This window comes from Eubalaena glacialis, chromosome 9 (assembly GCF_028564815.1).
Source record: "Eubalaena glacialis isolate mEubGla1 chromosome 9, mEubGla1.1.hap2.+ XY, whole genome shotgun sequence".
Lineage (NCBI taxonomy): Eukaryota > Metazoa > Chordata > Mammalia > Artiodactyla > Balaenidae > Eubalaena > Eubalaena glacialis.
Genome location: NC_083724.1, coordinates 85966492 through 85989179, shown reverse-complemented (window position 1 = coordinate 85989179; position 22688 = coordinate 85966492). Strand labels below are relative to the sequence as shown.

The 22688-nt window shown below is 43.6% G+C and overlaps 1 protein-coding gene across 2 annotated transcripts in view; it reads left to right on the top strand.

Moving 5' to 3' along the window:
- Positions 1-963: 963 nt before the first annotated feature.
- Positions 964-22688, top strand: part of GOLM1 (golgi membrane protein 1) — a 68986-nt gene continuing 47261 nt past the window's right edge. For both annotated transcript variants that reach the window (XM_061200563.1, XM_061200562.1), the window contains exons 1-3: positions 964-1109; positions 11131-11280; positions 13516-13695. In XM_061200563.1, the coding sequence (XP_061056546.1) occupies positions 11152-11280; positions 13516-13695 (309 nt within the window). In that variant the 5' untranslated portion in view covers positions 964-1109; positions 11131-11151. The remainder of the gene's footprint in view (positions 1110-11130; positions 11281-13515; positions 13696-22688) is intronic.

Sequence of the window (22688 nt, the reverse complement as noted above, 5' to 3'; positions counted from 1 at the left end):
GTTCTAGGAAAACTGTTCTCAATCCTGGCCACATGTTACAACTATCTGGGAAGCTTTAAAACAAAAATACCAATGTTCGGGCTCAGAACTCCAGAGGTGGGACCGTGGTATCTGAATACTCTAAAAGCTCCCAGAGAATTCCAATGTCTGGCCAATGCTGTCAGGGTCAAGAACCACTGCTTTAGAATTTTCTAGTATGGTTATCCTATAGGTCGCTAGTTTTGTGGCATCTTCTCAGGCAGGTATGGCTCAACAGTGCTTCTCAAACTTCCGTGCGCCCGAAGGCCACCTGGGCACTGTTTAAAATTCAAATTCCCAAGCCCCATCCTTAGAAAGTCCTAGAGGATCCCGCTTGCGCAGCGCCCAGGAGTCTTCGTCTTCTGTTGCACGCCGTCCCAGGGTCGCAACCCAACAAATTAGCGCTGAGAGATAACAGCTGTGGGGAGATCAGGACCAACTGAGAGGGGCTGGTGGAAGAAAAAGGACAAATTCGTGAGCACAGATCCCGGGACTACTGAGGAGACGTGAGTATGACCAGGAGTGTGGCGCTGGGTGTGGTCAGCTCTGGGTTCCGGAAAATTCCCTCGGGGCGGGGGCGGGGGTGGGGGTGCTGGGAGGCGTGTCTCCCCGGGCCCGTGTCTCCCCGGGCCCCTTCTCTCCGCCGCCGCTTCCCACCTTACGCGCCTCCTCCGAAAGCCTCTGGACCTCTCTGCTCGGCTCTCTGAGCCGCGACCAGAAGGCGCGCCGGGAGCCGCCGTGGGGAGGGGAAGAGCTGGGCTGCTAGCGGCGGGAAGGGGGCGCGACGGGGGCTTCCCGGCTCCAGCCACAGGTCGGCCGCGGGCCAGGGCGCGCGCACCGTGGGGCCGAGCGTCCGGGCGCGGCCACGGCCTCGCCTCCTCGCGCTCGCGAGGCCGCCTCCTCCCCGCGCCGCCGGCGCTGCCCGGGGGCGGGGACTCGCCGCTGCGGAGGCCGGAGACGCGGCGGCGCCGGAGGCTGCGCGGGGCGCGGAGCGGGCGGGAGCGCGAGGCCGGCGGCGGTAGGAGAGCGGCCCGGGCGGCCTGGGAGCCGGGCCTCGCAGCACCGAGCGGCCGCCTGAGCCGCTGCAGGAGGTGAGTGGGCGGCGCGCGTGCTCGGCGCGCCCTCCGGCCGCTCTGGACGCCTTACCTCTCCTTGTCCCTCCTCGGCCCCGGGCCCTCGCCCAGGGACCCCGCGCCGGGTCCCGGAAACACCCCCCGACTTGCGCCCGGGCCTCAGCCTTTTACCGGAGTCGGCTCGGGGCCGGCCCCGCACCTCCCCGCGCCGGAGCCTTCTTCCCGGGGCCGCCCCGACCCGCCGGGTTCCGGCTCCCGGGCTGGGCTCCCCTGCGGAGGCCGGTCTGGGGCGACGCGGGGCCTTTCTTTTTGTTCTTAGCTATGTCACGCGCGTCGGCATCCAAAGTCAAAAGCGAGCATTCTCCAAAGTCGCGCTAAGCCGTGCGGGCGTGATTGGCACGCGGGGAGGGCGGGCTGGCCGCGCCGCTCAGCTCTTCCCCCTCAGCCCCGCGCGCGCTCGGGCCGCCGCGGTGCCCAAGTTGGCAGCGGTCGCGTCCTGGCAGGTGACCGGGAGCTTCACGCCGGGTTCTCGGTCTGCGAGCCGCCAGGACTCCTCTGAAGCACGTGTCAGGGATGCTCCGGGTTCCCTCCTGTACCTGTATTTCCCACCTTTGGCGGCGTGGAGGGTCCACAGAACTTTTGCTCTGCTGTAAAAATAGTCTCCTGGGTTTCCATACTCTTTATATGTCACACCCTATTTAGTATTTTTAATGATTGTTTTTTGGTAAAACAAAACAGGCAAAATGCCTATTTTGATGAGTGTTCTTTTTAGCGGAATTTAAGAATCATTGTATTCAGCAAGTAATGGTGGTGCTTAAGATATCCCGTTTACAAATTTGCAAAACCAGACTCGTGTGGCTTTCACGGTTTTGAGATTTCCTTTGTATGGTTTGTGGTCTTCAAGGCCCAGTTGCCCTAAATTATGCAAACATTGAGGGACATTCCTAGGAGCAGAGTAAGATGTCCAGTAGCCTGCTTAAATATTTAACAGCTTTAGAGTGACTCTGTTTGACTCATGGCCATGAGATTGACTCAAATTTGGCAGTTTTAGTATTTCTGAATTTTTTGTAACGTGAGACCTGAGAAGTGGAATCTCTTGTTGGTCCTTGTGGGTCTCCTAGGGCATCCCTAGCTCCTTCTACTTGTGTTAGAGAAGATTACGCCAAGCTCATGCTATCGTGAAGAATAGTTTTACTTTATTTGTAAATAGAAACCAGTAACTTGCTAAGGCTTGCTGTTCTTAGGTCAGAATTCAATTTTTAAGGGGTCAGTGGTGAAAACATTGAGTTCATAGGATGTTTAAAGAAAACAGGTTAACTCTTCAAGACGTATTTTGTTCTCCTGTGAAGATACCACTTTTTTTTTTTTTTTTGGTTTTTCTCAAAAATGAAAGACCAACGATGAGAGGAAGGAATGCTGGCGGGGGGGGGGGTGTCAGATTTTGGGGACGTTGCCATTAGGAGCTAAGGATGCCATCTGCTTTCTAATTGCTGGCCCTAGGTCCAGTTATTGATGGGGGAATGAAAAGATTTTGCATTTATATAGTTTTTTTGAGGGGTGTGGCTGAAACAGCAGTGAGGATGGTTGACCATGTCAGGCCCAGGGCTACCTTCAGTCCATTTATGTGGCCACCTTCCTCCAGCAGGGAGGGAACTGCTGACTGTACTGAAGATCCTGTGAATGCTGCAAGCTGGCTTTCTGCATCTGAAGCACAAAGGATAGCCAGGCAGAGCCTGGGGAAACTGCCTCTGCCGGGAAGAGTTAGAAGGTGGGGTGTCGCTTCAAGCCAGCTGTGCTGCGTGGGGAACAGGATCCCATCACGGGCAGTTTAGTGAAAGGGAGCTTGAAGGTAGTGTGGTCCCTGAAGACCAGCCCTGCTTCTAAACAGGCCTGGGGTGGCCAGGAGAGGGGGAGGCAGGGACAGGGATGAGAGGCCCTGTGCCTGGGGCTTTAATTCAGTTGTATTATTGTTGTTTTTATTTTTCTTTAGAAAAAAATAAGGTGCCTTAGGAAAAGATTAATTTCTTTTTTAATGACTTGGGAAATGGGAAATAACATCTGTAATTGGGATAAGAAGAAAAAGCACTTTTTTTGGTTTAAAAAAAAAAACTTGGTTAAAATTATTTTCTAAAAATTCACAGAAGTAAAAGGAATGGTCTTGATAGGCCCTTGGCGTTCACCTTAACAAAGTGTGAATAGGATTTCACTTGCTCCCCCAAGATGGTCCTAGATTGTGGTTATTTTCTTTTCTAGACTTTTTCAAGTGACTGATGAAATTACATTGAAAGAGAGACTTGGCTTGAAGTTTAAGGATTATTTCCAAAATTCCCAGAGAGCCTACTTTGCTTCACAAAGAAATTTCCCCCATTTTCAGGAAAAAAAATGCATACCTTCTCAGATTTTTACAACATTTTGATCTTATTTTCCTTCAAGGCTGCATTAATAGAACTTCCTCTCACTAAAGTTTTGAAGGTTAATTAGTGCCTGACAGGAAGAATATGTATGTAAAAATACCATATAATATGATTATAGTGATATATATTGTAGTTTGCTGTGGTTTCCAAGCTTTTTTGCTCATTCTTGTTAGTAAAAAAATCTTAACACCTAAAACGAAGACAGTGTAATATGTCAATTATATCTCAATTAAGACCAATTTTTAGCACTCCTCTTACGTGTGTTTGTTACTTATAAATTATATACATGTGCTGTCATTGTTTTCTTGTACCTCAAGATTCAGTTTACACTTAGGGATGGATTCACTGTTAATCACAGTGGAGGTAAAACCCTTTTTCATATACTCCTTGAATTTTGAGTATTTTTGGCCTGGTTCTTGTCAGATCTGAGTACATCGTCATTGTTTTTACTTTGTGATGTGGCTCAGGTGAAGCTGACTCAGGGCAGGAAGTGTGTTCCCAGCCTTGGGCTTGTGTTCACCTCTGCTTGCGTTTATTAGTGTAGCTTTAATTTGTGCTTTTTGTAGGAATCTTAAAGCTATTCATATCCTCTGTGGGGTTTAGTTTCGTTATAATTTGTCCATCTACCTCATGGTGCGCTTGCCCAAGTCAAAGGAGTGCTTCAGGCACCGCAGAGGGCTGGTGACAGGTGACCCTTGACAGAGGGTCTTTGTGAGGATGCAATCAGTCAGTTCCTGCTTTTATTAGCACTATTAGTATTTCATGGTAGTATAATTAGTACAGTGTAACATAGTGTAAAATAATTAGTATATACATAATATATTTAACTTGTTATATGTAATATTTATATTACTAAAACATAGTTGCTATTCTATTTTTTGGATAAAAATAAATGTAACTTCTAGGATTTTTTCCCCAGCCAGGTGGAGCATCTTTTACACCTTCTGGGATGCATGCACCCTGCTGGTAGACAGTTGGTTCTCTCACTTTAGCCACACTCTCAATACCACAGCAGTTCCTTTCAGTTAAGTATTTACTTGGTGGCAAGTAAATGCTCTCATTTAATTTTCACACCAGCCTTAGAAGACAGACCCCAAGGTTATCCCTTTACAGATGAGCCCAGAAGGTTAGGAGGAGAAGAGGAACCGCCCCGTCACCAAGTCAGAAACGGGTCCTCACACTGCCCTGCATCTCCTCTCAGTTACCTGCCCAGGCTCAGGACAGGGACCTGGGTCTTCTTAGTGTCCCCGGTGGTGGGGTCCAGCACAGAAGGGAGCCTTGGAATGTATTTGAATGAGTTCAGTGTATTTCTCTACTTCATAATACATATATATGTTGTCATTGTTTTGTTTTAGAAGAAGCTGTAAAATATGGTGTTTTAATCTGGGAATGCTACAAATACAGCTTCAAAACTTGCTAGTGTTACCATTATACATCTGCCTAACATCTCAATTTTTTGTTGTTACTGTTTGGCTTTTGTATTGAAGATACGCTCATTGAGGAAAAAAAAATGGTATAAAGCAAAAAAATGAAAGCTTCATTCCTCTATACATTCTGCTCCCTTACTACAACTTGTATATATCCTTCCTTATAAACATTTGCTATACATTTTCTATGGTGGAAAAATATATTGATTTATTGAGAGTATTTAAAAAATTTTTTCAACAAAAGTAGGATATGATAATTACTATTTTGTAATTTTTTTCATGTAACAATTTGTATTTTGATCATCCGTTGCTCCATAACAAATCATCTCCAAGCTTAAAACCATCATTTTATTATTGCTCCTGATTCTGTGGGTTGACTGGGCTGCAGTCTTTTGAGGCTCAGTTGGGCTGGAACTTCAAGATGGCTCATTCACCATTACCAGTTTTTAAAGTATTGCCTTGGTGAATTCTTGGACAGAATTTTAATATACTAATGATTGATTTAGAAAAAATTTTTTTAACTATTTCTCTGATTTCAGTGCTGTCAGAACTGGAGAGTCTAGCGCATCAAAATGCTCTCTGTCATTTATATCTGTGTAGCAGATAGATGATTCCTTATCTTTCCTCTGTGTTTTCTGTATCAGTGAGGGAGGTCCTGTAGAAGCCATGTTGCTCTGGAATTAGTGATCACTTCATTCTGATTAAAGAAGAGGTACCTTTATCCACAGGTGAGCAGTGACTTTGAGATGGCCAAAGGGAGAAAAGACCCTTGACGGAGAAGTTACTTTAAATGGAGTCCATTTGGGGTTACTCTTTACCTCTTAGGGAGGTAAAAAGAAACCTTATTTCTCTAGGGCACACAGTAGTAGATAGGTTTAGGGACAATGTTTGCAACTGCAGATGGGAGGTGTGAGAAAATAGTAGAATAAAACAGAAGGCCAAAGACCAGGAAAGAGCTGGGAGGAAAAAACTCAAACTTAACCTTTAAACAGTAGGGAAATACAAATATTTCTCCAAAGATAAACAACACACCCCCTCCAACATGCCTTTCCTCTTTTTGAAAATAAATGAGTGCAGCCAGAACAAGATTCACTTGTCAGACTTGTCCAGTGAGCTCTGGAGAGGACAGTGGTTCTCAGCCTTGACCTGCATCAGCATCACGTGGAGGGCTTTTAAACACAGACCCCAAGTTGCTGACTTGGTAGGTGTGGGGTGGGCCAGAACATTTAAATTTCTAACATTCCCACATGATGCTGATGCTGCTGGCCCAGGGAACACACTTTGAGAACCACTGAACTACAGCAGGTGTCTCAAGGTACAGCAAACCTTTTCTGTAAAGGGCCAGATGGTATTTTAGGTTCTGCAGGCCCTGTGGGCTGTGTCACAGCTACTCACTTCTTGTAGCCTGACAGCGATAGACAATACGTAAATGAATGGGCATCGTTGTATCCCAATAAAACTTCATTTAGGGACACTGAAATTTTAATTTCATATATTTCAGTACTTTTCATGTCATGAAATATTATTATTCGGATTTTTTCACTTAAAAAACTTAAAATCTGAGCTTTCAGGCAGTGTACAGAAGCAGGTGGCTGGCAGGATTTGGCCCTTAGGCTGAAGTTTGCCAACTCCTGAACTAGACTAGGAGGAATTTGGGAACGCCTGCCAACGTGTAGTCTTGGTGTCTGTAGGGAAGGTGGCCCTTCTTCAGAAAATCAAGTGCTGGAAGAAACACAGTGGAATTTGGTTCTCCTCATTCATTTTCACTCATTCACTTCATTTTTTGGTATTTTCACTGCGTAGCACTAAACATGCACATTAATTTTTAGTTTTTCTTTTTAAAACATTTTATTGAGTATAATTGACATAACATTAGTTTCAGGCATACAACAAAATGATTCAATATTTGTATATATTGTGAAATGCTCACCACGATGAGTCTAGTTAACATCTGTAACCACATAGTTATGAATTTTTTTTTTCTTGTGATGAGAACTTTTAAGATCTACTCTCTTAGCAACTTTCAGATATGCAATACAGTTATTATTAACTACAGTTACCATGCTATTAAAGGTTTTTCTTTCTAAACTGTTAGCTTCTAGAATTGGGGAAAAATTGGAGGTTGGGAAAGTGAGAGGAAGAGAATCTGTGCACTTCCTAGTAAGTTTTGAAAGCAATTTAAGGAGAATACAACGGACTTGTCATTTAACCCTAATGGTTTAGAGCAGGAGTTGGCAAAGTTTCCCGAAGGGAAAGATAGTAAATACTTTAACTGTTTCAATCTTCGTAATAACCCTATGAGTAGATCCCCATCTCTATTTTTCAACTCTGCCTTGTAGCTAGAAAGCAGCTGTGGGCAGGACTTCAAGGGCTGGGCATGGCTGTGTTCAGCAAACCCTTATTTACAAAATGGGCCACCAATGGCCTGTGGGCTTTGGTATGCTGACCCCTGCCTTGGAGACATTCTTGGGACGGAGTAGAATATCTCTAAACCCTCCCGAAAAATGCTGAGTGGGGCGTCCTCTGATCTGTTTGCTTCACTATGGTGACTTCTGAACTCCGTGCAGGGCACCTCCGGCTTTGGCCCTCCGCCATCCCGGTGAAGCCATTTCCTCTGAAAAGGAATAAAGGTGCGGCTCCCCTGCTGTTTGGAGAAGCTGTGTTGTTTCTGCAGTGGTGACATTGGTCAAACAAGCCAATCCGATTTGATTGCTCCCATATATTTGCCTATATGATTAAAAACCTCTATGTGAGAATGAGGAAATGAAAAAATTATTTAACTAGGAGGTTCAAGGGGCTCATGCATTTGGCCAGTTGCCCATTTTCTTATGCTTTTTCTTTTTCTGAAAAAAGTAATTAGAGGTCTCTGTTTGCTTATAAAAATTTTTGTCTTACGAGCAAACAATAATTTTAACCAGTAGATTGAATTTTTTAAATTAAGTCAGTAGAAAGAATCTGCAGGGTTTTTTTTTTTTTTATGACTCTTTCAACTTACCAAGAAACTTTTAGTGCAGACACACACCACTTTCTTTCATTCCAGGGAAACCTGGAATTTCACAGAGTTTGGCTGATTTAGGTTAATCTTTTTCAGTATGTCAGGTGACTGTAATCAAATATGAGACAAAACACATTCTGAAGCCTAAATTATAACTATTAATCTGTCTGACACAGTCTGTCTCCCACCCACTTCCGTCACCCTCCAGTCAACATAAATTCTAAGGTGGAGGAGAGGAAGGCGTTTGAAATGTTTGACAGCCGTAAACTCTGGCTCTGAGCTCCTGCCCTCAGTCTCCATCAGGCTTTGGCATTTACCACCTGTGTTTGTCCCTTTGTCTTCAGCAGCAGGGTTCCTGCAGTCCTGGAAGTCCGTGGTGAGGCATGTTGCAGGCCCAAAGGCTCACTGTTGGCCCTCCCTTCCTCGTGGTCATCTTCTTACCTGGGCAGCCCTGTGTCCATTGGGAAGTCCAGGGCTCTCCTAACCGTCCCTCTGGGTGGCTGCACACCGTCCGGCTGGCCAAGTGCTGGGTCACAGTGACGGGCTTCTGAGACTGTACTCAACTTCCTGGAACCTCTCTTTTACATAATGTGGTCCTGGTCTGGGATCTCTACTGCTGCAGCGGCATCCGGAGTCAGTCCCAGGAGATGGCAGTTACTGCTGCTTCCGTTGACAGCAGAGTCAAGCGAAGAACGCAGATGGCTGGTTCCTATAAAGTAGAACAATTGAGGAAGGAAAACATTCATCACCTTTTTCTTATAAAACGAGAAAAAGACCAGATCTGGAAATGATTTGTTATTCATCTTTCCATCTCTAATAATGATAGTCAGCATTTATCGAGCAATTGACACTATGTGCCAGTTGTGGTTCTAAGCACTTCTCATATCTTTACTCATCTGTTACTCACTTTAACCCTCTGAGGAAGACGGTGAGGCACAGATGGGTCCTGTGACTCCGAAGAGGTGGAACCAGGATCCGACTCTGGCCATCAGGTTCCAGAGTTTGTTCTCTCAACACTGCCCTGAGCTTCCTGGTGCTAGCACAGCACCTGTCCCCTAGTAGTTGCTCATTAAATTTTTTATTGACTGGCTAAAGGAAGGAGAATGTTAAATGATCATCTGTACACTTCCTTGAAGTGAGAGTTGAGTTATATTGTTTTCAGAGTTATAGTATACCCACCCTGACTTACATCTGCAGGAATAACAAAGGGTCAAGTGAGGGTCCCATCTAAAAGTTTATTTTTAGGGAATTAAGCATATGACAAAGATGGCCTTTCAAAGAACTAAGTAAAAATAGTTTATTCCATAAAGGATGCCCAAGGAACTGGCCAGCCATTACAAAAAAAAAAAAAAAAAGTTGTTTTCTTTGTATTTCCTTACTCCTTGCGTCAAAAAGGAATTCCAAGTGGATGAAACATTTACATATAAATATGAAACCATAGATATGTTGAGAGGAGATATGGGTAAATGTATATATAAACTTAGAGTAGGAAATGTCTTTCTAAACATAAGCAAAATCTAGAAGCAATAAAAAGAGTGATAATATTAGGTTATTTTAAAAACACCACCAACAACCAAAAATTATGGGCAAAAAATTTTACAGAGAAAGGAGGAGTGGGCCCAGTTGTTGGTAATTTAAGAAGTGTCCCAGGCGATTCTGATGCTCTCTGAGGGTTAAGAACAGCTGGAATAGAAGGATACAGCCAGTGGAGTGGGAAGAGGAGGATTCTTAATTTCACACTTAGTGCGATTTTTCTCCGCAATTGTATTTGTCTTCTTATATTTTAAAAAGTTAATAAGAGTAAAAAAAAAAAAAAAAAAGTGTGATCAAAATCAAACATGATGAGGCAGTGGAGACATTTTTAGCAGATTTATAAAATTTTCTAGAACTTTAGTATTTCTGAGCATTAGTCTCTGTTAGTACGTACAATGTTTGCTGATATCAACTGTCAGTTGAATTTAAAACTTTTTTCCCTCTTTTGTCCCGAGAGACTAGAAGCTGGTGAAGAAGCCATCAGCCAGTGGAGGCTGGACTCAGCCCTCAATTCATGGGAATTCTGGGGGTGCTTTGTTTTAGGTGATTCAACTAGATTGCTCATTCAGAGACAGAGGATGTCTCCCAGGGGCACACTTAGCTACAGATACCATGGGGGAGAGCCAGCTTTGTCAGCTCTTCTGCGTTCTCACCTGCAGGAACTTCACCTCAAAGCTGAGTCCCTGGTAGTCTCCCTTCCCCCTCCTCTCTCACCTCTTTTTCCTCTTCCTCCGTTGCTGGCCACACCTAGCATAAAAGCATATCTGTTCTGAGGGAGACTGTTTATTGTGTGTGCTGCCCTCCCTCTGATAAGGTCCTTTGATTTGGCTCAGCGAAAGCCATTTGGAAAAGTCACCTTCCCTTGTCCTTGCTGACCAGGGCCAGGATCCAGCCAGACCTGGCTTGGGGTTGAAGCCCATGAGTGAAACATAGCTCCTTTCTTCTCAGCTGTATTTGTGTTTCTTTTAAGAAGCTCCATGCTCCCTGCAGCCCTTGAAGTCTCCTCCTCACTCGGCTGTGCTGCACAGATATGGCTTCGAAGGGAGAGAACAGTGCTCAAAGGAAGCAGAGCATAAATGCCTATTTCTGCTGCAGGCGGGGCACCTCCGGTCCTGGCTTCACACACCTCTAGAAGGCTTTCCGGCTTTGCTCAGGAAACACTTTAATTGGGTATCTTTGGCAATTCTGTCACAGGGTAAAAAACCCTCCCTGGTTAGGAATCAGATCAAAAAGGCTTTGGGGAATAATGAGAAATGGAGTCTTTCTAGTGTGATGTAGAAGCACTAATATTTGCTATTGCTGCTTAAAGAGATGATTTCTCAGACTGTACTGGGAGGTAGGAACTATAATTATAGATGAGAAAACTGAAGCGTAAGAGAAATCGTTACCTGCCCGAGGTGTTGAGCTGGTGTGTGATGGGTTTCTAGGATGGTGCTTGCTCCCACAAGCCTGTCCCAGGGATCTGGCCGCAGTGCCCAGGGCACACACCACTGGCTCTGGGTGGGCTACTTACACGGTCTTCTCCAGCGACAGCTTTGCATTTCAAGGAGAAGACGCCAGCCCGTGTTTCGGGGCAGGACACCTTCGTGTTGGTTGTGATGACGGTTGTGGCGTGCCTGGGGCATGCTAATGCTGGTACTGAGGCCTGTGTATTTGTTTTTATTTGGCAGATTCTCAGCCCGGTCTTTGAGATGATGGGATTGGGAAACGGGCGTCGGAGCATGAAGTCGCCGCCCCTCGTGCTGGCTGCCCTGGTGGCCTGTATCATTGTCCTGGGCTTCAACTACTGGATTGCGAGCTCTCGGAGCGTGGATCTCCAGGTGTTCTGTTTGTTCTGTTTGTGTGGATGTCATAGAGTATTTAAAGCTGCTGAGCGGTGGGGTCCGAGGGGCTTGCTGTTTATCACCACCTAAGGTGTTGCATGCTGTAATGCTCGCTGGGGGCTCTGCATGTCCCCCCACCCAGCCCCGGGCCTGACTCCACGCCAGCTCTGCTCTTGGGTGGGAGAGGACCCCCTTGTGACTTCTTAGGATTGCTGCCAGGACATGCCTCTCTGCTTTTCCTGTGAGTTAACAATTTTCAGTCAAGCCTTTTGGGCTGGTTCTGGGAAGACAATTTACGTAAGTACCCTGCCCACAGCCCGTTCTGGTCCTCCAATCCACACTCAAAATCTAAGAGTGGTGTTGGTAATGTACGTGGAGAACGGGCATGACAAATATGTTTTTAGAGGTACCAATCTTTATCAGCATCATTTACTGATAATAATAACTTTATCTTTCCCATTCATTGCTGCCCATCGTGGGTCAGGCAGTGCTGAGCAGTGACAGAGACTCTCACTGACCGCAGTTTAGTCAGCCTCTGAGGAGCCCCCTTCGTGACTAGGCCTCCATCTTGGTCCCCCATCCTGTTTTTGGCCTGCCCAGCCCAGGCTTAGCAAAGAATCCCGCTAACTCATCCCTCCACCCCTGATACCTGAGCAAGTTCCTCATCCCTTATCTTTGATGTCTAGCCCTGGGCCTGCCTTTAGCAAGACTCCTGTTAGGCCAGTTTAGCAAGAATCTCCCCACCCTCTTAGTGCTTTTCCACCCACTGACCCCCTCACTCTGCTCGTTGGCTATAAATCCTCTGCTGTCTTTGCTGTGCTCAGAGTCGAGACCAGTTTCTCTCCTGACTGCAGTAGTCATGACCCCTGTTGCAGTAGCCTTGAATAAAGTTTTCCTTATCATTTTAGCAAGTGTCAGAATAATTTTTCTTTAAGGATATATTGCATAAATTACCTTCTTTTGTACACAGACTCTCTCAGGTTGGGATTTTATGTTCCCCATTTCACAGGTGGGCAAACTAAGGCTCGGGGAGGTTAAGGACGAGGGGAGCTGGGATGCCAACCCAGTCTTTCTGATGGCAGAGCTTGAGCTCTTAGCCATGGAAATCCATCCCATAGGGGTGTTTTGTCCTCCTCTCATGCTTACCTCCCACGGTTGTAGTGCTTTCGTCTGAGCTTCCACTGGATCCCTGTTCTCTGGGCAGATGGGGTCTTGGTGTCCAGAGAATTGAATCTGTTTTCAGAGATTGTGTCTTATAAAGAGTGTTAAATGCTCTGTTAGTGAGGAAAAGGAACGAAATATTTGAGCACCAGCTCACGCCAGGTAAAGCATAAGGCATTTTATGTACAGGCAGACCTTGGCGATATCCCGAATTCAGTTCCAGACTGCCGCAATAAAGCCAATAGCGCAATAAAACAAGTCACGTGAGTTTTTGTTTTCCTAGTGCATAAAAAGTTATATTTACACTATATGGTAGTCTGTTAAGTGTTCAATAGTGTTATGTCTAAAAAAAGAGCATACTTAATTTAAAAATACTGCTGGGACTTCCCTGGCAGTCCAGTGGTTAAGACTTCTCTCTTCCAATGCAGGGGTGCGGGTTCGATCCCTGGTCGGGGAACTAAGATCCCCACATGCTTCGAGGCACGGCCAAAAAATAAAAAAATAAAAATACTTTACTGCTAAAAAATGGTAACCATCATCTGAGCCTTCAGGGAGTCATAGTAGTAACTTCAATGATCATGATTGCAGATCATCATAACAAATATAATAATAATGAAAAAATTTGAAATATGGCGAGAATTACCAAAACGTGACACAGAGGTGTGAAGTTAACAAATGCTGTTGGAAAAATGATGCTGATAGACTTGCTCCACGCAGGGTTGCCACAAACCGTCAATTCCTAAAAAACAGTATCTATGAAGCTCAATAAAATGAGGTGTGTGTGTACCTGCCTCATTCAGGCCTTCCAAATCCCTGTGAGGGGTGTGGTGGTGTTTCCACGGAGACACGCGGTGGAGACACAGATGCTCAGAGAAGTGAATTCCACCATTTCTCTAGAATAACCTGTGGGAGCATCTACACCACTGACCTAAAAGATTGAGCCCTGGGAACACACCGTGTGTGACCACACTTGATGCTGGCTGGGGCCCCGGCGTGGTCTTGCTGAGGGAGCGCGGGCGGTCTGGTCTGGAGATGGCTTGACACGGTCCTTACGCTGCGATGTCCTTGCAGACGCGCATCGTGGAGCTGGAAGGCAGGGTCCGCAGGGCGGCAGCGGAGCGAGGGGCCGTGGAGATGAAGAAGAACGAGTTCCAGGGGGAGCTGGAAAAGCAGCGGGAACAGCTGGACAAAATTCAGTCCAGCCACAACTTTCAGATGGAGAGCGTCAACAAGTTACACCAGGATGAAAAGGCAAGACCTGCTTGGTTTTCCTCTGAATTCTGTGCTAAGTACCATTTATACCCTGTCGAATTCTCCTCAGTGGGAGGATAAGCTGCTGTGTGTGTATGTAATGTAGTTACGTGGAATGAGCCTCTTGATCAAGCTTTGGGTGTCTCCTCATATCGCCGTTAGGCCCTGGGTGGGTTTGTTGGAAAAACTTTTGCAGTGCTGATAAATGGGAGAAATGCAAAAGAACTGTCTTAGCAGCACGTTCGTCCTCCTGTTACCTTTTTTCCTTACTTTCTACAAGTATGCATTAAGTACCTACTCTGTGCCAGGCCTGTGCCGGATGCTTGTATCTCACAGAGGAATAGCATTTGTGCCCTTGAGTATCTCACAGTGAGAGGAGATGTAGACCTCCTAATATATACTAACAAAGAAGGTAGGGGACCCAAGAGTGCTGGGTTTTAAATTTAAAAAATACCAGATCCTGCACAGATTAAAAAAGGGGCTTCCCATTAGTGAGCGTATCTAAGCTTTACGTGTCTTGCTTTTTCTGGTTTTCTTGGGACTGTGTGACTCCACTTTCCTGTTTGTTAAATTGTATAATGGTGTGAGTTACTAATATCTTCCTTTCTAAAGTGCATCAAACTCATGACTATTTCCTCGCAAGATTTGACTATTTCCTACTAAAACCAAGTCCACATTCAAGATAATGGATCTCAGGATATGACCTCCTTCCAGTAAATCAAGCATTTCACAGAGAGAGGCACATGGATTAGTAAGAGCCAAATCTGTGTAAAGTGCTACTAGTTACCAGATCATGAATCATTTCTAGATAGGGCCTCAGACTTTTCCTGTGTAACTGGTTTAAAAGGTGAGAAATACTTTTTTTTTATTTGCGGAATACTTTCTCATAGTCACAAATGTGTATTTCTTCTTTGGGAATTGTTCCAGTTTTAATGCTGTTATAGGAAAGTGCTCCCTATAACTTTATAATAAAGTGCTTTCCTATAGGAAAGTTCTCCCGTTTTCTCATGTGTGGGTGACACTATCTGTGCTCCTGAAAGCCCCTTTAACTGAATAGAATGGGACCTTGCCATTTCTCACAGTGTGTACACATGCTTAACCTCCTGAAGCACGCTTTGGGAGGCGGCAGAGTTTATTCTCAAGGGATAGAGTTGGCAGAAACTCCATCTGGGATTTGCAGGACGTAACGAGAAGGTCTCTGGCACCCTGGCCCTCTGCCCAGTTAGGAAGGAGGCCTGTGATGGGACCTGGGGAGTGTTGGGCTGGGAAAGGGGACCCAGCAGAGACCAGCAGCCTTGCCCCATTGGGCCTGGGCTGGACAGGGCAAGGTGGGAAGGACCGTACGTGCTGAGGTCTGGGACCAGCCAGAGCAAGGTTTTCCCACCTGCAGGGAGGGAGGAAAAAGGATGTTTTGTGTACCTGTCTACCTGCCTCTCCACCCCTGTGTGTATGTGTGTCATTACCTGAAAATTTGACTCTTTTTTCTGTAGGAAGAATTGTCTTTTATTGATACTCTGAGTCTCTGGCCTTCTACGTTTTGTTTTTAACCTTTTTTTTTTGAAATGGTAGTGATAGAAGATAGAAGGGCTGTTCGTGTCTGCATGTGGTGTTTGGTTATTGCTTTTAACTGTCCTTGTTTTCTTCATCAGTCTCCCAAATGCCTCTGAAATTTTACTGGCTCATGAAATCCAAAATTCTGGGAATGACTAATCTCTCTTTTCATACTCCTCCAAGCTCCTGGATATTTTTGTGCATTGCACAAAGTGTGGGTGCCTGTTTGGGGTGGGGAGAAGGAAAAGCGATTGCAGGGTAATTTCTGCTCATGGGACCTTCTGCCTTGGCCTTGGTACGCCGAGGGGCTCCAGAGTCCTGTAAAACAGGTTGCAGACAGCCGGGCTTCCCGTATCGTATGGGCAGAGTCCTCAGAGACTGCGCTGCACAGAACCATTTGTTCTAGCGAATTCATAGTAACACAGTCAATGAAGCTTCATCACCACAGGCAAGCCCTAGATATAGAAATGCTGGTTTATCGAGTGTGAGCTTTTGTGGGGATAAGACTTCAGACTTGGAATTCTTTGAAATGTGATTGACCGACTGTTTCCTAAAAACATCTGCCTCTATAGGAGGAAATGAGAGGGAACATCTCCCAGCCAGAAACCAGGTGACTGTTACACCTCGGTTCTGAACGCTTCAGTTTTACGGCTTCTTTTTTTTTTTTTTTTTTTTAAACATCTTTATTGAAGTATAATTGCTTTACAATGGTGTGCTAGCTTCTGCTTTACAACAAAGTGAATCAGTTACATATATACATATGTTGCCATATCTCTTCCCTCTTGCATCTCCCTCCCTCCCACCCTCCATATCCCACCCCTCTAGGTGGTCACAAAGCACCGAGCTGATCTCCCTGTGCTATGCGGCTGCTTCCCACTAGTTATCTATTTTACATTTGGTAGTGTATATATGTCCATGACACTCTCTCACCCTGTCACATCTCACCCCTCCCCCTCCCCATATCCTCAAGTCCATTCTCTAGTAGGTCTGTGTCTTTATTCCCATCTTGCCACTAGGTTCTTCATGACTTCTTTTTTTTTTTTTTTCCCTTAGATTCCATATATATGTGTTAGCATACTGTATTTGTTTTTCTCTTTCTGACTTACTTCACTCTGTATGACAGACTCTAACTCCATCCACCTCATTACAAACACCTCCATTTCATTTCTTTTTATGGCTGAGTAATATTCCATTGTATATATGTGCCACATCTTCTTTATCCATTCATCCGATGATGGACACCTAGGTTGCTTCCATGTCCTGGCTATTGTAAACAGAGCTGCAATGAATATTTTGGTACATGACTCTTTCTGAATTATGGTTTTCTCAGGGTATATGCCCAGTAGTGGGATTGCTGGGTCATATGGTAGTTCTATTTTTAGTTTTTTAAGGAACCTCCATACTGTTCTCCATAGTGGCTGTATCAATTTACATTCCCACCAACAGTGCAAGAGTGTTCCCTTTTCTCCACACCCTCTCCAGCATTTATTGTTTCTAGATTTTTTGATGATGGCCATTCTGACCGGTGTGAGATGATACCTCATTGTAGTTTTGATTTGCATTTCTCTAATGATTAATGATGTTGAGCATTCTTTCATGTGTCTGTTGGCAATCTGTATCTCTTCTTTGGAGAAATGTCTATTTAGGTCTTCTGCCCATTTTTGGATTGGGTTGTTTGTTTTTTTGTTATTGAGCTGCATGAGCTGCTTGTAAATCTTGGAGATTAATCCTTTGTCCGTTGCTTCATTTGCAAATATTTTCTCCCATTCTGAGGGTTGTCTTTTGGTCTTGTTTATGGTTTCCTTTGCTGTGCAAAAGCTTTTAAGTTTCATTAGGTCCCATTTGTTTATTTGTGTTTTTATTTCCATTTCTGTAGGAGCTGGGTCAAAAAGGATCTTGCTGTGACTTATGTCATACAGTGTTCTGCCTATGTTTTCCTCTAAGAGTTTGATAGTGTCTGGCCTTACACTTAGGTCTTTAATCCATTTTGAGTTTATTTTTGTGTATGGTGTTAGGGAGTGTTCTAATTTCATACTTTTACATGTACCTGTCCAATTTTCCCAGCACCACTTATTGAAGAGGCTGTCTTTTCTCCACTGTATATGCTTGCCTCCTTTATCAAAGATAAGGTGACCATATGTGCGTGGGCTTATCTCTGGGCTTTCTATCCTGTTCCATTGATCTATATTTCTGTTTTTGTGCCAGTACCAAACTGTCTTGATTACTGTAGCTTTGTAATATAGTCTGAAGTCAGGGAGCCTGATTCCTCCAGCTCCATTTTTCGTTCTCAAGATTGCTTTGGCTATTCGGGGTCTTTTGTGTTTCCATACAAATTGTGAAATTTTTTGTTCTAGTTCTGTGAAAAATGCCATTGGTAGTTTGATAGGGATTGCATTGAATCTGTAGATTGCTTTGGGTAGTATAGTCATTTTCACAATGTTGATTCTTCCAATCCAAGAACATGGTATATCTCTCCATCTATTTGTATCATCTTTAATTTCTTTCATCAGTGTCCTATAATTTTCTGCATACAGGTCTTTTGTCTCCTTAGGTAGGTTTATTCCTAGGTATTTTATTCTTTTTGTTGCAATGGTAAACAGGAGTGTTTTCTTAATTTCACTTTCAGATTTTTCATCATTAGTATACAGGAATGCAAGAGATTTCTGTGCATTAATTTTGTATCGTGCTACTTTACCAAATTCATTGATTAGCTCTAGTAGTTTTCTGGTAGCATCTTTTGGATTCTCTATGTATAGTATCATGTCATCTGCAAACAGTGACAGCTTTACTTCTTCTTTTCCGATTTGGATTCCTTTTATTTCTTTTTCTTCTCTGATTGCTGTGGCTAACACTTCCAAAACTATGTTGAATAATAGTGGTGAGAGTGGGCAACCTTGTCTTGTTCCTGATCTTAGTGGAAATGGTTTCAGTTTTTCACCATTGAGGACAATGTTGGCTGTGGCTTTGTCATATACGGCCTTTATTATGTTGAGGAAAGTTCCCTCTATGCCTACTTTCTGCAGGACTTTTATCATAAATGGGTGTTGAATTTTGTCGAAAGCTTTCTCTGCATCTATTGAGATGATCATATGGTTTTTCTCCTTCAATTTGTTAATATGATGTATCACGTTGATTGATTTGCGTATATTGAAGAATCCTTGCATTCCTGGAATAAACCCCACTTGATCATGGTGTATGATCCTTTTAATGTGCTGTTGGATTCTGTTTGCTAGTATTTTGTTGAGGATTTTTGCATCTATGTTCATCAGTGATATTGGCCTGTAGTTTTCTTTCTTTGTGACATCTTTGCCTGGTTTTGGTATCAGGGTGATGGTGGCCTCGTAGAATGAGTTGGGGAGTGTTCCTCCCTCTGCAATATTTTGGAAGAGTTTGAGAAGGATAGGTGTTAGCTCTTCTCTAAATGTTTGATAGAATTCGCCTGTGAAGCCATCTGGTCCTGGGCTTTTGTGTGTTGGAAGATTTTTAATCACAGTTTCAATTTCAGTGCTTGTGATTGGTCTGTTCATATTTTCTATTTCTTCCTGGTTCAGTCTCGGCAGGTTGTGCATTTCTAAGAATCTGTCCATTTCTTCCAGGTTGTCCATTTTATTAGCATAGAGTTGCTTGTAGTAATCTCTTATGATCGTTTGTATTTCTGCAGTGTCAGTGGTTACTTCTCCTTTTTCATTTCTAATTCTATTAATTTGAGTCTTCTCCTTTTTTCTCTTGATGAGTCTGGCTAATGGTTTATCAATTTTGTTTATCTTCTCAAAGAACCAGCTTTTAGTTTCATTGATTTTTGCTATTGTTTCTTTCATTTCTTTTTCATTTATTTCTGATCTGATCTTTATGATTTCTTTCCTTCTGCTAGCTTTGGGGTTTTTTTGTTCTTCTTTCTCTAATTGCTTTAGGTGCAAGGTTAGGTTGTTTATTCGAGATGTTTCCTGTTTCTTGATGTAGGCTTGTATTGCTGTAAACTTCCCTCTTAGAACTGCTTTTGCTGCATCCCATAGGTTTTGGATCGTCGTGTCTCCATTGTCATTTGTTTCTAGGTATTTTTTGATTTCCCCTTTGATTTCTTCAGTGATCACTTCGTTATTAAGTAGTGTATTGTGTAGCCTCCATGTGTTTGTATTTTTTACAGATCTTTTCCTGTAATTGATATCTAGTCTCATAGCGTTGTGGTCGGAAAAGATACTTGATACGATTTCAATTTTCTTAAATTTACCAAGGCTTGATTTGTGACCCAAGATATGATCTATCCTGGAGAATGTTCCATGAGCACTTGAGAAAAATGTGTATTCTGTTGTTTTTGGGTGGAATGTCCTATAAATATCAATTAAGTCCATCTTGTTTAATGTATCATTTAAAGCTTGTGTTTCCTTATTTATTTTCATTTTGGATGATCTGTCCATTGGTGAAAGTGGGGTGTTAAAGTCCCCTACTATGATTGTGTTACTGTCGATTTCCCCTTTTATGGCTGTTAGTATTTGCCTTATGTATTGAGGTGCTCCTATGTTGGGTGCATAAATATTTACAATTGTTATACCTTCCTCTTGGATCGATCCCTTGATCATTATATAGTGTCCGTCTTTGTCTCTTGTAATTGTCTTTATTTTAAAGTCTATTTTGTCTGATATGAGAATTGCTACTCCAGCTTTCTTTTGATTTCCATTTGCATGGAATATCTTTTTCCATCCCCTCACTTTCAGTCTGTATGTGTCTCTAGGTCTGAAGTGGGTCTCTTGTAGACAGCATATATATGGGTCTTGTTTTTGTATCCATTCAGCCAGTCTGTGTCTTTTGGTGGGAGCATTTAATCCATTTACATTTAAGGTAATTATCGATATGTATGTTTCTATTCCCATTTTCTTAAATGTTTTGGGTTTGTTATTGTAGGTGTTTTCCTTCTCTTGTGTTTCTTGCCTAGAGAAGTTCCTTTAGCATTTGTTGTAAAGCTGGTTTGGTGGTGCTGAACTCTCTCAGCTTTTGCTTGTCTGTAAAGGTTTTAATTTCTCCATCAAATCTGAATGAGATCCTTGCTGGGTAGAGTAATCTTGGTTGTAGGTTTTTCTCCTTCATCACTTTAAGTATATCCTGCCACTCCCTTCTGGCTTGCAGCGTTTCTGCTGAAAGATCAGCTGTTAACCTTATGGGGATGCCCTTGTGTGTTATCTGTTGTTTTTCCCTTGCTGCTTTTAATATGTTTTCTTTATATTTAATTTTTGATAGTTTGATTAATATGTGTCTTGGTGTGTTTCTCCTTGGATTTATCCTGTATGGGACTCTCTGTGCTTCCAGGACTTGATTAACTATTTCCTTTCCCATATTAGGGAAGTTTTCAACTATAATCTCTTCAAATATTTTCTCAGTCCCTTTCTTTTTCTCTTCTTCTTCTGGGACCCCTATAATTCGAATGTTGGTGCGTTTAATGTTGTCCCAGAGGTCTCTGAGACTGTCCTCAGTTCTTTTCATTCTTTTTTCTTTATTCTGCTCTGCAGTAGTTATTTCCACCATTTTATCTTCCAGGTCACTTATCCGTTCTTCTGCCTCAGTTATTCTGCTATTGATCCCATCTAGAGTATTTTTAATTTCATTTATTGTGCTTGTCATCGTTTCTTGGTTCCTCTTTAGTTCTTCTACGTCCTTGTTAAATGTTTCTTGCATTTTGTCTATTCTATTTCCAAGACTTTGGATCATCCTTACTATCATTATTCTGAATTCTTTTTCAGGTAGACTACCTATTTCCTCTTCATTTGTTAGGTCTGGTGTGTTTTGACCCTGCTCCTTCATCTGCTGTGTGTTTTTCTGTCTTCTCATTTTGCTTATCTTACTGTGTTTGGGGTCTCCTTTTCACAGGCTGCAGGTTCGTAGTTCCCGTTGTTTTTGGTATCTGTCCCCAGTGGCTAAGGTTGGTTCAGTGGGTTGTGTAGGTTTCCTGGTGGAGGGAACTAGTGCCTGTGTTCTGGTGGATGAGGCTGGATGTTGTCTTTCTGGTGGGTTCGTCCACATCTGGTGGTGTGTTTTGGGGTGTCTGTGGCCTTATTATGATTTTAGGCAGCCTCTCTGTTAATGGATGGGGCTGTGTTCCTCTCTTGCTAGTTGTTTGGCATAGGGTGTCCAGCACTGTAGTTTGCTGGTCGTTGAGTGAAGCTGGGTGTTGATGTTGAGATGGAGATCTGTGAGAGATTTTCGCCGTTTGGTATTACGTGGAGCTGGGAGGTCTCTTGTGGACCAGTGTCCTGAAGTTGGCTCTCCCACCTCAGAGGCACAGCCCTGATGCCTGGCTGGAGCACCAAGAGCCTTTCATCCACACGGCTCAGAATAAAAGGGAGAAAAAATGGAAAGAAAGAAAAAAAGAGGATAAAATAAAATAAAATAAAGCAATTATAATAAAAAATAAGAAAAAAAATTATTAAGAGTAAATTTATTAAGAAAAAAAAATTTTTTTTAATTTTTAAAAATAGATTTATTAATTTTTTATACTAAAAATAAGAAAAAAATTATTTAGAAAAAATTTATTAAGAAAAAAAATTTTTTAATTTTTTAAAATAAAAAATATGAAAAAACTTATTAAAAATTTTTTTAAAAATAGAAAATAAGGAAAAAATTATTAAGAAAACATTTATTAGGGAAAAAAAAATTTTAAGCCAAAAAAAAAAAAAAAAAAAAAAAAAAAAAACGGACGGACCTAACCCTAGGACTAAGGGTGAGAGCAAAGCTATACAGACAAAATCTCACCCAGAAGCATACACATCTACACTCACAAAAAAAAGGAAAAGGGGAAAAGTTAATATATCCTGCTCCCAAAGTCCATCTCCTAAATTTGGGATGATTCGTTGTCTATTCAGGTATTCAACAGATGCAGGCACATCAAGTTGTTTGTGGAGCTTTAATCCGCTGCTTCTGAGGCTGCTGGGAGAGATTTCCCTTTCTCTTCTTTGTTTGTACAGCTCCCGGGGTTCAGCTTTGGATTTGGACCCGCCTCTGCATGTAGGTCCCCTGAGGGCGTCTGTTCCCCGCCCAGACAGAACGGGGTTAAAGGAGCAGCTGATTCGGGGGCTCTGGCTCAGTCAGGCCGGGGGGAGGGAGCGGTACGGAGGAGGCGGGGCGAGCCTGCGGCGGCAGAAGCCGGCGTGACGTTGCAGCAGCCTGAGGCGCGCCGTGCGCTCTCCCGGGGAAGTTGTCCCCGGATTACGGGAGCCTGGCCGTGGCGGGCTGCACAGGCTCCCGGGAGGGGCGGTGTGGAGAATGACCTGTGCTTGCCCACAGGCTGTTTGGTGGCGGCAGCAGCAGCCTTAGCGCCTCATGCCCGTCTCTGGGGTCCGCGCTGATAGCCGCGGCTCGCGCCCGTCTCTGGAGTTCGTTTAAGTGGCGCTCTGAATCCCCTCTCCTTGCACGCCGCGAAACAAAGAGGCAAGAAAAAGTCTCCTGCCTCTTCG